Source organism: Lonchura striata, chromosome 5 (assembly GCF_046129695.1).
Source record: "Lonchura striata isolate bLonStr1 chromosome 5, bLonStr1.mat, whole genome shotgun sequence".
NCBI lineage: Eukaryota > Metazoa > Chordata > Aves > Passeriformes > Estrildidae > Lonchura > Lonchura striata.
Genome location: NC_134607.1, coordinates 44,544,475 through 44,560,612, shown reverse-complemented (window position 1 = coordinate 44,560,612; position 16,138 = coordinate 44,544,475). Strand labels below are relative to the sequence as shown.

General features: G+C 39.8%; 1 protein-coding gene across 1 annotated transcript; it reads right to left on the bottom strand.

The window, feature by feature from the left end:
- Positions 1–10,048: 10,048 nt before the first annotated feature.
- YEATS4 (YEATS domain containing 4) lies at positions 10,049–15,410 on the bottom strand. The gene is made up of 7 exons (XM_021544268.3): positions 15,303–15,410; positions 15,094–15,213; positions 14,493–14,559; positions 14,308–14,402; positions 12,834–12,926; positions 12,669–12,756; positions 10,049–10,730 (listed from the first exon to the last, which is right to left on the bottom strand). The coding sequence occupies exons 1-7, from the start codon at positions 15,351–15,353 to the stop codon at positions 10,561–10,563; spliced, it is 684 nt and encodes a 227-aa protein (XP_021399943.1). The 5' UTR covers positions 15,354–15,410; the 3' UTR covers positions 10,049–10,560.
- Between the last annotated feature and the right edge of the window lie 728 nt (positions 15,411–16,138).

Genomic DNA, 16,138 nt, shown 5'->3' with positions numbered 1-16,138 from the left:
GCCTGATGCAGTACGGCCATTTGGCAGCTAATATAGGACAGAGACACCAAGATAGGCAGGGGGCTGGAAAAATTGTGTATTGCTAGAAGGAGCCAGCTACAGGAAGGACTTACTGCTGTTGCCCACATGGAAAAATGTGCCAGATTCTCCTCAGAGGTACACAGTGATAAGCTGAGAGGGAATGGATGCATCCTACTATGTTCTGCTGAGATTCAGAGATTTATTTATCTTTCTTGCTTTCTTTCAGTCTCTCTGTCTCTCTGTCTCTTTCTGTCCTTCTTTCTATCAAGAAGGTGGTCAAATATCATAAGAAGTTGCCAAGAGAGGCATGTGACCTCCTTCCAGGGAAATACCCAGAGTCTGACTAGACATGTTCCTGAGCAATCTGGGTTGACTGGCCCCACTTTGGGCAGCAGCTGTCCTAAGTGGCCTCCAGAGGCCCATTGCAACCTATGACTTCTGGCTTCTTAAGAGGGGATCTTACCATATGCTTGTGCCCTATCTATACATTATTTTAGATGGCATACCCATGACAGATGTGGAATGTATTTGCTCCAGGTTAACAACTACATATTAAAACTCAATTCAAGAACATTGTGGGGCTAAGACCCTTTGGATTTGGCATGAACAAAGCAAGAGTATAGAACTTTCTGTCTAGTGGCTTGACAAAGTATTAAAATACTTTGTAAAATGTCGACAAGAGGAATTTATTGTCAGGGTGCAGCTATAGCAGGAGTCAGTTAGTTGTATTGTTTGTTGTCCATTCTTTTTGGTTACTTCCAATGTCTTCTTTAAAAAAATGACATAATTAATTTGTCAGAGACTGAATGATGGGGAATAGTTAACCTGGCATACTATGTGCTGCCATGTCACATGATGTGTTTGTATAGGTACATATTCTCTGCATCTGGATCAAACTTGTCTCCAGCAAGAAAGTCAGTAAAAAGTTGTTCTTCACCCTGATATGTCTAACTAGGGTCAGTGCTTTTTAGTACTTGGGCTAAGATCTTTGAAAGGTGAGATAATGCTGTTTGTGGCTGACTGCTTCTGTTCAACACCTGGAATGCATGGCATGAACAAACAATTCAGACTACAGCAACACCCAAAACTGCCCATCACTGTTTTCTCCTGTAATAAGAACTTTTATTTGTAAGCTGAAGATCCTGCTGCAGCTCAGCAACTTAACAACCATCAGCAATACTTATGGAATAAGCTGAGTCCTATAGTTTTAAAGAACAAATGTACTTCAACTTAATTACAGTCAGGCCTGAATAAAAATTAAAGGGTTTGCATGTTTGTTAGTCTGTATGTGGGTAGAAAGGCAGTGAGGTTAAGATAATAGTCTCAAAATGCATTCTCAGAAAACATTTAAAACCACAGCAGGGTGTGATTGTATGCAAATAAGTATTTTTGCAATAGCAGATTAAACACCTTATGGAATTTGTATGGAATACTGCATGCTTGTACTTGATGCAAAATATGATTAAGCATCAGTGTGTGGAGTTTTTGCCTTTGGTCAAAAATTAAAGCAGATTTAAATCAATCAATGGTTTTCTTCAGTCTTTTCACAATGTATATTATAAGTTATGAATGGTGACTACTAGAGAGAAAAAACAACTTTCTCCTTGGGTCTGCATTGTTACAAGAGTATGTCCTGCTATGGTTTCAAATCAGTAAATGCAGGGCAGTAGCAGAAAGTCTGATGATAACATGGCAACATGTAGGATCTGAGACAGTGAGGGAAGAAAACTGGCAAATGAGTGTAAACTTTTACTAGAATAGCTCTGACTGTATGTATTTTGCATCAGCTTACAGACAGCTTCTCATGAATGGGTGAATGAAGCATTCCAGGTCTCAGGACTACATTTAAATAAACTTTTTTCATGTTCAAAGATTGTTAAAATGATCCTCAGGCAACCCAGTGCTTTTAGGGGCAGCAGGTACCTTCTCAAAAAGCTATCCTTAGCAGTAGTGGAAAGACCTGCATTGTCACAGGTAGATAATTGCTGCTCTACTTGGTCATTTGCATAGCTAAGGGACATTAAAATAGTCTTTCATGTTAACTTCTAATCTACATTACATGCCAGAATTGTGTATCTGCCTTTCTGAAACTCTCTTACACACAAATTAGCACATCCTATGCAATGAGAGTGGCTTTTCCTAGAAAATTGCCCTTTGGTGTGCTCAGGAAGAAGTTTAAAGGAACATTTAAAGTTGCAACCGGAACTTTTTTTCTCCTAGCAGTGATAGAACTGATTTAGCAAAATCAGATTTAATGGTGATTGTTTTAATACTGTGTTTTTCCTATCCAGAGTAAAAAAAAAAAAAAAAAAAAAAAAAAAAATTCATTACTTCAAATTAACTTTTATATAAATAGTGACATAAATTGGACTCATGGCGATATGCAGTTTCCCTGGGATGGATATAGTACTTCAGGAAAAACATAAAAGCTCTTCTGAAGAAGTCAAATTATCATGTTGAGAAAAAGTAAAACACCCGCTCTCTCTTCCAAAACAATTCTGCCTACTTAGCAGTAAATCTACAGAGGGAACCCAAGCTCACACTGGCAGGATTACACTTCTGCCTCTTAATCATGATTTGTTAGTGAAAGCAGTGGTCAAAGGAAGTGCAAGGTCAGCTGTTCTGAACACTGGTAGAGCAGGCTTCACTTGCCTTCATTCATGTGCCGTTGTCCCACAGACTCCAGAATCACACCTGGACATGAGTAGATAACTAAGCACTGTGACTTAGCCAGACAGGGGAAAACTGGAGCACTCTGAAAGGTACCACCTACCCCCCTCCCCGCGAAGGGTCTCACCCCTGCTTAGGGAAAGGCTCAGCTTACAAAGCTTTTGCTGAAGTACTGGTCATACCCCCATGTTTTAGGAGAAGAAAAGCATAAGTGCCAGGGTTTTTTGGTTTTGGTTTTTTTTTTTTTTTTCCATTTCTCCCCATCATGTTAGGAGTGGACTTCTTTAGGAAAAAGATAACCTTATAACCATGTGGGCAGAAACCACCAAGTAAAGGTAATGGGCCATCCAAAGTGATGAACCACTTCAAACCCTCCAAGAAAAAACTTTAGAGTTGAGACAGACAGTGTAAAAGTCTGTGGAAATAACATTGGACATGTTCCCTCAGAAGAGGCATAGAAGAAGAAAAGGTGACTTGTGGCAAAGCAGAATTATTGGTAACGAAATGTAGAGCTGTTTTCGCACTGTCTCATTTTGCACCCAGCATATTATTTCTAACTTTTAGCACTGCCTAAGTTCACACATAAGTCAGTAGAAGCAAACTACATAATTGCTTGAAACAAGGGAAATAAAAGCTGAGTTGTTAACGTAATGATATTTTAACCTATTATTATTTCAAGCAGAAATAATTAAATTTCCCTTCAGTAGCATATAATAGCTTATATTTTAAGGCAATTTAGGGACAAAATCAAAATATATACCAACATTATTCCCTCATGCAGAAACAAGTACGGGGAAGAGTTTGAAGGATAGAGACCAAGGAAGTCTTGCTCATAAGATTTTTCCTGAAGCAGTTTGGTTCAGGTGGGACTAACTAACTCTATTAATAGAGATTTGCCCAGTTGTGTTTGTTGTTCCCCACTGCTTCACTGCTTGCAGGAGGAGTGAAGGATGACAAAACAGTTTTTGCTTTAATAAAGCATTTTTTAAAAAAAATGTCTTGTGTTTACATCAAAGAACCCCAAAGAAATAGGCCTTCAAGATGAAGTGAAAAAAGGTGAAGTTTATGAGCCTGCCTCTCAGAGAAGTTCATTGCACTGCTAAGAAAACTTCTGCCCCTCATGACAGAGAGCTTCATTTTGTCAGGAGAGCCAAACTGGTAACTGTGGACCATAGATGATCTTTGATGGGCTTTTCCTTCTCTCTCTGTCACAGTCTTGGCCTTTCCTGAGATGTTCAATTAATTGCTGTTTGTGTCAGAGCTCAGGGTAGACTGCATATCCTGGTTTTAAATGAGACCCACTCATCAGTGCAGACCACTGTGAAGCAGCCTGAAGTATTTGGGTTCTTTATTCTGCTTTCAAAATTGGTGGGAACAGGATTATTTCGTCAAAGTATGAAGCAAGATGATTGGAGTTTTTGTTCTTTATTTTTTTTTCCCAAGGCTACTTAATTCTGTACCAAATGTGTACCCACTTCAACCCTCAAACAGCCTTTTGGCTACAAATGGCAGATTTCAGAATATTTTCGCTCTTTTTCAATCTCTCCTTTCTTAAAGCCATAACAACATTTTTTATGCAAATGACTTCCTGGAATACTGCTTCTTTTAAAATAAGTCTGATTTATTAAAGATGGTGAATTCATAGACAACAGTTGCTTCTCTTACCCACTATAGTCAGACTGGGTTGTGCTGCCACAGGATGAGAACTGCACTGTACTGAATGCTTCTTCAGATCAAAGTGGGTGATGGGTATCATTTTAGAGCTGAAAGACATTGCTTACATTTAGAGAAAAGAACAGCAATTTATTGTACCACCCATCCCATATTGCCCATTCAGATTGCAGGCCTTCAGGCCTGGAACTCTGCCTGTGCATTTTACATGTGCAGTATTCTCAGGATACAATATAAATAATAATATATCATCAGTGAAGGGAATAGCCCAGTGTAACAATCCACAACTGAGTGAACCTTTCAGATATTGTGGAACAAGGCCAGCATTACTTCAAAAACATTTCTTTTTTCACAAAGTCAGTCAAATGCCTAAATTAAAATCCCACTCAATTGCTTTGGTCTTATCAGATAAAGTATCTCTGTGTTAATTTAATATGTCTCTCATGCATTTTATCTTTATGCTTCATTTAAATATGAGAAGCAAACACATTTTTTTATAGTTGTTATTCTCCAATTACTACAAAAGCTTCTTGGAATCTTTGATCATGAGAGTTATTTCAAATCCAGTTCTGCTTCACAATTACAAAGTATATTCACTGAAGTTAGTTTGGATGCAATTCTAACCCCAGTAGAGTAAACCACAGTCAGTCCTCAAAAAACCAGGTATGAGTATGGAGCAGTAAAGAGATCAGAATGAACACAAATAACTGAGTTGATTTATGTGGTGATGGGGTTTTTTAGACAGAAATTCCAACCAAAGCTGTAATGGTAACAAAAATCTGATGTGAAACATCAATGATTTAGCATTACATAGCATTTACAAAACATTATTATTAAAATACAGTAGATCAGCAAACTTTATTTTTTGTATCCAGGATAGAAGTTCAGCCCCAGAGTTTTGGTTTCTTAGGGGTATTTTTACACAAGGGCACAGAGACATGCTGGAATGCACAGCTACTCAATGATCACAATGTATTCAGAGTTGTCACACAAACTGTGTCTAGATTTAAGTAAGACTGAAGCTAGCACTCTGCAGCATCAGTGTCAGCTACAGCTCAGGAATCCTGCAGAGCTCACTGTTGGCAGCAGCACAGGAGAGTACTCTCATGATATCATGGTGAAGAACTAAAACTGTGTCATGCAGTTTTCCTCAGGAATATTTCGCTTACCAAGTAAATGCTTTACCTACTATATAATCTTCCAGAAAGAAACTGGGAAATAACATCAAAAGTTAACTGCAAGCTCCTCAAACATAACTTCTCAATATTCTTCTTTTTACCTGCTCAGATTTCAGGTGGATTGGGACCTGAATGGAACTTTAGGTGGAACACAGTTGTCACTCTACTCAGGACAGTAATTAAAACAAAAATAACCTGGATTAATTCTTATTTTAAAAACATAGAGATGCTTCTTTAACATTCTAGATCAGAGGTTAAATAAAATGTTCAATTTGAAAAAAGCTGGTTTGTAGACTGGAAAAAAGTGAGATTTTCCTAACATTGTAAAATTAAGATATTAAGAAGAAAATAAGGTATTGATCACTTCAGGTGAAAATATTTGCAATGCAGAAGCCAGTAGTAGATCAGATAAAATTGGTTTTCTGTCCTAAAGTACACAATTCCCCACAAGTGTGAGGGAATGAACACCTTAAAAAGACAGTCATTATTAGGGGTAGAGTAGGACAAATACTGTATATTGCAATGTTAATGAAGTTCTTTTTGTGGCCTAATCACTGACATTCAAGAGATTTTTCCTATGAAAATCAAGATGTAAATTTAAATTCTGGATATGTATTAGCTATTTGTATAGACTGGACTGTTTCACGAGAAACTTACATGACTTCATGTGCTAGCTTAAAACATTTTTAAGTGGAAATAGTATGAATGTATAAGCAAATGTTACATAAATCCCAACTAAATAGATACATAATTTCTCGTTGCTGCTATCCTTTTCTACCATCCTAATTCTCTTTTTTTCCCCCTCTTAAGTGAAACTGTTCTTCCCTGCTGTATGCAGGCAAATTAGAACTTCCAACACACTTGGAAGCCAAAGGTTCATTATTCATAATGCAGTAAGTAGTCAAATCAGTTTATTAACTTTATCAACACTAAGTTGCAAAAAATAATTGCTTTTACTGGTGTAAAATTCTGCCAATTTGGACATGCAATTGAGTGCAAGCAAAGTGTGCAGTCCAGTAGAATGCCTTAGTTATGTTTTGTGCACTCATTTGACACATAATCTTGGCCTGAAGGGGGAAAAAAAACCCCAAAAACTAAAAGCAGCACCAGAGATTTGTATTTTGAAAGCTTCTTCCCTTCCCAAATAGAGAAAAATTCTAAACACTCATGCTTTATTTTGTGCTTCCTGGCATGGCACACTTGATTTGTTGACAAGGCTGCTGAACAGTTCTGTAACATGCAAGACATCATTTGGTCACCTCTGCAGAAACAAATACAGGTGCTCTCATCAGGACCCAGTGTCAAAGCAAATGAGATTAACCACAGATCTGCCAAAATACCAGTAATCAAGCTGCTGTAGAGACTGGAGACTATTTTGGGCATACCTGCCCCCTGGTGTTTGGAAAACATCATGTCTGAAAATAACCTGAAATGCTCTTAAATCTGTATTTTCATTAAGACACAAACACACTTTGATGTATTTTCTATGGATTAAATACATGAGCAGCAAAAGATTGGTGTTACTACCAGCATCTGTCTAGAAAGAAAATGAAGATGGTACTTTAATGTTGCTTGCAGTTCCATCTCTATTGACTGCGAAAATTCTTTAACTGTATCTATACATCTCCTGTCAGATAATGGCACTTCTGATGAGAAACATCCTGGGCAACAGCCTTATAGTACTTCACAGTCTGACAGTAAACTACAGTGTGCCAAACCCAAAGGAAAGAACTGAGTTATATGAAATGGAGCTAGGTAAGAAAAAGACTAGTGATATATAATACTGGGTACTGAGTAATGATTCCTTGTCTGAAATTATTGTGATGAGTATTAATTTGTCTTATCAAAAACATTTTAAATGCTCAGGTCTTTATAATTTAAGTGGCAATGACACTAACTAATAGTTTTGCATACTTGATATTGATGCTCACTGGTAAAACTCAAAACAGTAAGCATGTAAACTGAGATAAACCATGTTTATCTTTACCTAGCAAAAGGTTACTTCAAGTGGTGGTTAAAGTTTTAGTGCCAGCAACTGAACAAATCACTGTGCCATTCAATGATATCAAACTGTACCTATAGCACAGTGAGATTTTTTTTTTCTCCTCCTCTGCAAAACAAGATTTAAATACAATTGTGTTTCCCAATGATAACTCAGGATGAAGCCATAGTATAAGGTCAGCTTCAGCAATATAAACAGCATTTAAGTTTGCACCCTGGCAAGCACAAACTGGAACTATTTTTCTGGAGCTGCATCTCCATAGGGTTGCCAAAAATGAAGCCAAGTGTAGCATTTGGGTTTGTCTTTTTCTTCAAGGCAATGGAGATCAAATGCAACTGTGTCCTTAGTGTAGCATTTGGCTTTTTCTTCAAGGCAATGGAGGTCAAATGCAACTGTGTCCTTAGGTAGCCCACTCCATTTCAGTTCTAATACCTTTGAAAATTATATGCACTAGAAGATCAACACTTACTGCAAATTTACTGTGTAAACCATGCTCTCAGGTGTTTGCATCCATAGCTTTTAACTGCAGAGCACATAGGAACAAGCATAACCTCTCAATTAGCTGAGATGATATGGAGTTCTTGAGGATGGCCTGTGCAAGGTCAGGAGCTGGTCTCGATCCTTGTGGGTCCCATCCAACTCAGGATACTCTATGACTGAGTCTATGAAGAATTGTCGTTCTCCCAGAATTTAGTTACTATCTAGGGCTCAGTTGTTTTCTCAGCACCTGAAAAAAATGTTTTCTAACGAAAGCACAGAATCTAACTGGAACTTTGTGTTCTTCCTATTGTCTATTGACAGTGACTACTCAGCACAGACAGCTCTGTTAGCAAATAATTTTCTTATTATTGAGAAAGGAGCCTAATGACTCTTCTAAGATCTTTGCAGAGAGTGCAAAGGAGAAGGAAAAAAAATACAAACAGTTGAAAGAAAAACTGAAGAAAAAAAGACCACTAACTCCAAACAGAAATTACATCTGTGGTCTAGCATGCTGATGGCTACTAGCAGCGGAGCCAAGATCATTGCTCCTGTATCTTAAGACACTAGGCTGTTTATTGGATGTAAACAAAAAAAGTATTTCAGCCTCCCACAAAGAGTTGGATTCAAAAGGTACATCTCCATTATTTTTTGGTCTGTTCAAGTCTGTTGTGGCAGACCTATTCATGCTAGTCACAGCTCCTACAGACCTCTTTAATATTCCATTTGAGTTGGTCATCATTACTATTATTTTAACTGACAAATATGAAAATAATAATGTATACACCAAAACTTGTGTTTTCCATTCCCATTTTTGTTTCAGCACGCACAATATACTGTGGCTCATGCAAGTGCACATCTCTGAAAATGACATTCTTCAGCTGCTGCTTAGAAAGAACTTGGCTACTGAATAAAGAAACCAAAGCACATAGGTAACCAAAAACTGACAAATTTGGATATTCTGCACTACTAGGAAGGGTCTGTGTGGATACCACAGTACAAGCTGTTCCTCAACCTATGTGTATTCATAATACTATGCAAAGTTGCTGTTCTTAATGAAAACTCTAAATCTACATACAGAGTGATGAAACTTTCACTTCACTAAGCCATATAGAAGCCCATCAATCATCAGTTGTTTCAAATATGAAGAAATGAGTGCTTTGTTCTTAAAGGATTGAACACTTGCAAATTACTTAAGAATTACGTGGCAAGGTTTTGGTAGTGAGGGGGCTATAGGGGTGGTTTCTGTGAGAAGCTGCCAGAAGCTTCCCCTGTGTCCACCAGAGCCAATGCCAGATGACTCCAGGTTGGACCTGCCACAGGCCAAGGCTGAGCACAACAGCTTGCTGATTTTAAAAGGGAGAAAAAAAACCTGCTTGGGCAGGGGGAACAGGAGTGGAGAAAGGACTGAGAATACGTGAGGAACAGCCTTGCAGGCACTGTAGTCAGTGAGGAAGGAAATGCCTTAGGTGCTGGAGGAGAGATCCACCTGCAGCCTATGGAAGACTTCACACGAGACCAAAGGGACGCCCAAAGGAGACTCTGATCCCGTGGAAAGCCTGCACTGGACCAGCTCCTGTGGCCCCATGGAAAGGAGCCCACACTGGTCAGGTTTGTTGGCAGGACAGGTTTGTTGGAAGTCCCAAGAGGGACTTCATGCTTTGTGAAGAAATGTAGCCACTGAGAAGCTCTCCCAGTGGAGGAATTAATGGAAGACTGCCTCTTGTGGGATGGACACCAGGCTGGAGCAGGGTAGAGTGAGAGGAGGAAGAAGTGGCAGAGACAGTATTTGATGAAGTGACTGTAGTAAAGTACAAATATGAAACAAAATCCTACAAAACATACTGGAATTATTTGCTGCTTCTGAGCATAGTTTGTAGCATTGATGCATTTGTATGTGTTAAAGCAGCTTTGGGGCCAGAAACTCTGATCTGTAGATACAAGTTATTTAAAATCCTGTTTTCAGAAAGTGTTCTCATTGTGCTGACCATAGAGAGACATGCCAAAAATCACTGTAACCAGACTTAAATAACTTGCATACCTTTGTATTTCAGCCTCTACCTGAAATCAGGGTATGCTACTGTAAGTAGCATACTTACAGTTATTCTTGAAGCTGGACAGAGGCAAAAAGCATTAAAATAAAAAACTGTGTATTTTATTTTTAGCTTTAAAGATGCAGCTCTAAACAGTCAGTAGAAAAAAAAGTAAAAAAAGTAAACACCAGCATTTTGTAAAATCATATTGAACTAATACAAGACAATACAAAGTTTTCATACACGACTCAAATGCAGTTTTCAAAGAAAAAGTAGTCTGGTCTTCAAGACCACTTCCACTTGAAAAAAATCCTAAGTACCCATAGATTTTAACTATAAAACAAGAATACATTCTTTCTTTTTTCTTCCATTTACGGAGTTGATAGCCACAAACTTGCATCATTTGCCAGTGAAATTCTCGTAGTCCCAGTTAAAGAGCTGAAGAAAACTCATACAATTCCATGACTCAAGTCTTTCCATTTTCAGTACACACTCAAGTCAGCATTTGTCACATATCTTTAGACTGATCATCTTCTTCAAGTTTTCTGATTTCATTCTTTAAACAGTTGATGGTTTCACGACTTGCTTTTAGTCTTTCTTTAAGCTCAGCAATTTCAAAACTAGTCTTCTTTTTGGCAGCTTCAAGCTTCTCCCTGGTTTTCACTTCAAGATCTGCAACTATGGCAGTGATAAAGAAAAATATAAAGTGTCATGAAATTTTCTTTTTTTTAAAAAAAAACTGAAACAGTAATTTGGATATCATTTGTCCTGAAAAAAAAACTGTTACTGTTAGCCTTAGAGATTCAATAGTTGTAATCAAAATGGTATCCACATAAGAATCTCGATGTAGGAAAAAAAACCCCAACTTGTTTTGCTGTTATTCAGCCCTCAGCCCATCAGTTTTGCAAATAGTTATACAATTAATAAAATAATTTTCCGATTTTTTTTAAAGTTAGGTGACGAAAATAAAACCTGACATGGTGACAGCAAATACATGGAAAATTACGGAGAATATTAGTATGTGGTGCCCAGTGACAGCTCACGAGGCCACAGGCACAAACTGAAACATGGGAGGTTCCCTGTGAACGTCAGGAAACTCTGTCTGTGAAAGTGACCACAGGTTGCCCGGAGAGGCTGTGAAATCCCCAACATTGGACACATTTAGAAGCCATCTGGACACAATCCTGGGGAACCAGCTGTAGGTGGCCCTGCTAGGGCAGGGGATGGACAACATGCACCCAGAGGTCCCTTCAAACCTACACCATTCTGTGGTTCCTCCTCCATGTACTTTAACCATTTTCTGTGTCTCACTGGAGTTTAATTCTACAGATCTGGAAGTTCTGGTTACACTGCCCTGCTTTAACAAATATCTGACACCAAGCATTCTATTTTTTTATTATTTCTTCATGCACAAGTTTTAGGACAAAGATGGTAAAGACAAATCTATGAAGGCTGCAGAGATCACTCATATCCCACACATTACATAACTGTGGCAGTGGCAAATATCTGCTTCATTAGCACATTTTAAGGAACTATTTCTACAAAGAAACCACACTGAAAAATTCTACTGCTGTCTGGAGAAATATCCAAAAAATTTTAAATGAAAAAAAGTTTAAATGAGGATGTTTTTCTCAATCATATTATTAAACATTTTCTAAACAAAAACTGTAACATGCAACAAAACCAAAAATCTACCTCAAGACTGGCTGACCTGAGGCAGGAAATACAAATAGCTCACATATCCACATAAGCAAGCAGGCATCAGGCAAATAGAAACCCTAACTTTAAAGAGCTTCAAACTCATAATCACTTGCCACTCTTAGCTCTAGGTGTTTGCTGACCAAAAAATACCTGACATTTGTTGTCAGGTGAACATTAAGGTCAGGTGAGGCGGACTACAATGGATTAAGGTTTGTAATTAATAGGGCAGGATTTTGGCTCAATAAATACTAGATCTTTTACTCTCAGAAAGCAAACAACAGATGAAATACAAAAGATCAGAAAATAAATAATTACTAAATGCATTACAACTTATGAATCAATGGATCTTTAAATAAATTTCCTTAGTTCTCTTAATATTTTTGCTTATATTTGGAGACAAATTGGATAAAAATGCCACAAAAACCATTATGATGTACTTAAGAAGTATGTTATGAAATTTCCTAAAATTAAAGAAGTAGAAGGGAAAAAGAACTTTCAGACACTACTCTTTATCCACAAAGGATTGCTGCTTTGACTTAAACATCACTAACTGTTCTGTAATTCATGACTTCAAGTGTGACCTTCGCTTGCAGTGCTGAACATAACTGTACTATAGGGTGGCCTTCATTTATCCTCTGGTTTAATTCATTTCAAAGATGTCAGACTAGGTGTAGTTCATACCATCATACCAAATAATTCCTAATTCCTTTTGTTTTTTGCAGCCACAGGGATAAGAAAATCTTAGAAGTTTTCAGATAAGTATTAATACCTTTGCAAAAATTGAAGCTAAATATAATCCAAAATTACCAGCTTTTTGCATCCTCCAAATCCATTGTACTGTTACAGCCCCACACAAAAACCATGTTAAAAGCAAATCCATCTATTGTTATTTCTAAAGTTTAATTTTCAACTTACACTCTGTTTCATGTTTATAAGCACCTAGTGTTAGTTGACGAGATGTTGTTAACAGCTGCTGCATCATTGCAGTAGGATCTTGAAATATCTAATGAAAGAGAAAAATACATGGTATCACTAATGCTCTTCAAAATAAAGTGAAGATTACATTAAGAATGTTCATACCATTTCATCATAGAATTCAGAAACTACAGTTTTCTTCCCCAGGATGGCATTGGTATCCGACTGAAAAAGCTTCAGCAAGTGATATAAAGTTACCTATGCAAAAGACAGAATTTTATTAGCTTCAAAATTGTAGCAAAATAGAACTCTTGTTCTAGATATCAACAAGTAGTATTTGTTCCTACAAAATAATTGCAGGATTTAAAAATGTTTTAGGAATGCAAATACAAATGTCATATAGCTTCAGTAGAATTACTTTAAATTTAACATTAACTCTTAAAACATGCCAACTGTCCAATAGCCTCTTGAGACTTTAAAAATGTCTCCAAAGTGGTTTAGAACTGATCTATAAAAAATACTATCTCTTCTGAAACATTTCCAAATGGGTGATTTAATTAGAACTGACTTTCTCAATTAATCAGTTAGAAAGTGCTTTCTGTGACCTTATCCTCTATTCTTGAGAAAACAAAGCACCAGGGATGCTACAAATTGCTTTTCACTGAAATCTCTCTTTGTGGGGTTACTCTTCCATCCCTGCCCTGCAAATGGCAGGGTGGGGAGAGGACTGGAAGCCCTCTGTGCAGCTTGGAGGAGCCACTGACCACCTGGCCCATGGTCTGGGAAGAGCACACACAGCCCACGCTTCTCCCTTCCACAAACAGGCCCAGGAGCGGTGGTGGAACAGAGCAGTACCTGACTCCCCTTGGTACCTCCTGGAAAGGAAGAACGTGACAGGCTCCCAAACAGCCTTCCAAGAACAGCAGCAAAGAAAAAACACCCAACCAACCTTAGGACAGCTTGGTCAAGCTGTGAACGGAATTAATACAAGTCAGGATGCTACCGAGCCCAACACCAAAGGAAACCCATTGTTACCAATTGCCACGTATTCAAAAAAACTATGAAATTCAGTTTCATTCTCATTTAGCAACAAATGGATTAAAAAAGGATTGTTCATGTACAGAAGGAACTCAATCCTTCCAGAAATAAACATCCTTTTCCCCTAACATAATTGAGTTTCCTACCTAAATCTGCATAAACAAACCAACAATATATGTCTTAAACACACAAATGGAAGAAATTAATTCCAATACTTTATACAACTACAGAGTTGTTTTAAACGTGGTCTTCTTAGGCAGAGACTTATGTTAGCATAGTAGCCCTACTGCTTTTTGACTGATTTTATTCTGACAGAAAAAAAAAAAGTTAAAATACTCAAATATCCTAGAGCTTGGAAGTTATGCAGAAGAGAAATCCTCAGCATGTGCTCAACCCAGGTGAGTTGGAGAAGCCAAGCACATGAATACCAGGAGTGTAGCACAGGAAGAGGAAAATGAGACCAATCCTTAAAATAATTTTCTTCAAAAAAGACTTTTATTACTTCCATGGCCAATGAGACTTATTTTGACCAACTATTTCCTAGAGCTGTAGGCCACCATAATTAATTATTTAAGCTTTATTAAAAGTTCAATGTACTTACAGGTCTTTCATTTGGATCAATGAAAAATATCTTAATGATTATTTCAAATTCACCCCAGCCTGTTTCAGTGATTTCATATGGTGGTTTGGTAACAACTGCAAGAGGCAACATAGAAGTGTTAATCCCATGATAAAGCCAAAACAAAAGCCCAGTTCTAGGAACAACTGCCCAAATGCAAAACCCACCTCTTAAAGGATTACCGTAGCTTTCATGCAACTTGAATTGAATTTTTTTCACATATGCAGACATGTCCTAAGACAGAAACATTGTTATTTGTGATTATTCAGCATGCCAAGTTACTATTCGGTCATCTATCCTACGTGCCTACATTACTTCTGATTTTTAATAGTATTTCTTCTGACTTTAAGCACAGAAGGAAAGCAAAGCAGTAAATGCAAAAATTAGTTCTTGCACACAGGTCTGTTAGTATTTCATCCCCGTGAATATTCTCCAGTCTTCCCCTACACTGGGAAGGATCACTCCAGAAAACATAAATGGAAGCATGCCTTTCCCACGGTTTTCCTTTTCGGAAGCCCAAACCAGCCTGTGTGTTTCTCGGTTTACAGCCAAAGACCCTCCTGCCGTTTCCTCCAATCCCGGTTTTTCAAACCGCCGCGTCCCGGTGCTGCTGGGCTGGAAAAGCCCTCTAACATCACGGAGTCCAACCCTTAACCCAAGGCCACCTCCACAGGCGCTCTGCACACTCCCATGGACGGCAGCTCCCGGTTCCCCACAACGCCTGCTCCAAAGCCTGGCCAGCCTTTCGGGGAAGCGGCTCCGCTCTACCTCGTTCCGGTACGGCTTCACATACACCGTCCACTGGTGAGTGTGACCATCCTCCTCCCTCTTCTTCCCGAAGTACCGCGCGACGTTCCCGTACACGACGGGCTTCACGATGGTGACGCCCTGAGGGAAAAGGAACACAAGCGAGCGCGCCGCGCTCAGAGGCGCCGTCGCGCCGCCCCCCGCGGCCCGAGCCCCGCCGGCGCCCGCACCTTCACCCTGCCGCCGGAGTCAGGCCCGAACTCTGCCATTCTCTTGAACATATTGCCCGGGGGCGCCGCCCGCCGCCGCCGCCACCCGCGCCCGCCGCCGCCGCCCCGCGACCGCCATCCCCCGCGGCTTCCGGGGCGGAGCGGGAGGCGGGGCGGAGCGGGAGCCGGGGCGGAGCGGGAGCCGGGGCGGAGCGGGAGCCGGGGCGGAGCGGGAGCCGGGGCGGAGCGGGAGCCCGCCCGGCCCGCGCCGAGGCCAGGCTGGATGAGGCTTTGAGCACGCGGGGCGTGGATCCGGGGCGCCGTACGGCGCCCCGGATCCACGCCCCGCGTGCTCAAAGCCTCATCCAGCCTGGCTTTGGAACGCTCCCAGTGATGGGGCATCCGCAGCTGCCCTGACAACCTGTTCCACTGCCTCAGCGCCCTCACAGGGAAGAATTTCTTCACGATATCAACTTAAATTCTGTCCTCTTTCAGTTTTAAAGCCATTCCCTCTCGGCCTGACACTGCGTGCCTTTGCAAAAAGTCCCTCTCCAGCTCTCTCAGAGATGAGTCTGAGGGGGTTGTTGACTTGTGGAGCTGCTCCGTGCCTCCAGCCCAGCTCTGTCTGTCCCTGCCACGGACTGCAGGACTTGGTGGACTCCTCTGGGGAGATGCAGACAGACCCTGCCTGCAAATCATTTTCCAGAGCATCCCTCCAACACCTGTGCTGGGACTCCTGGCAGACAAGAAGACAGTGAACATCATGCCTAACCCTCTCCCAGAAAGCAAAAATTTCCTACCCTGTTCCTTGTTTGAACTAGAGTGTGTGAACAGCTCTGAAATGTTACAGCTATGTT

What these genes read in the sequence shown, in the direction of transcription:
- YEATS4 (XM_021544268.3), bottom strand. Translation starts at nt 15,353, where the DNA reads ATGTTCAAGAGAATGGCAGAGTTCGGGCCTGACTCCGGCGGCAGGGTG. An exon ending in ACTCCGGCGGCAGGGTGAAG is followed by an intron (nt 15,214 to 15,302) that starts GTGCGGGCGCCG and finishes CTTTTCCCTCAG; the next exon opens with GGCGTCACCATCGTGAAGCC. An exon ending in TGAAGCCGTACCGGAACGAG is followed by an intron (nt 14,560 to 15,093) that starts GTAGAGCGGAGC and finishes TTTCTGTCTTAG; the next exon opens with GACATGTCTGCATATGTGAA.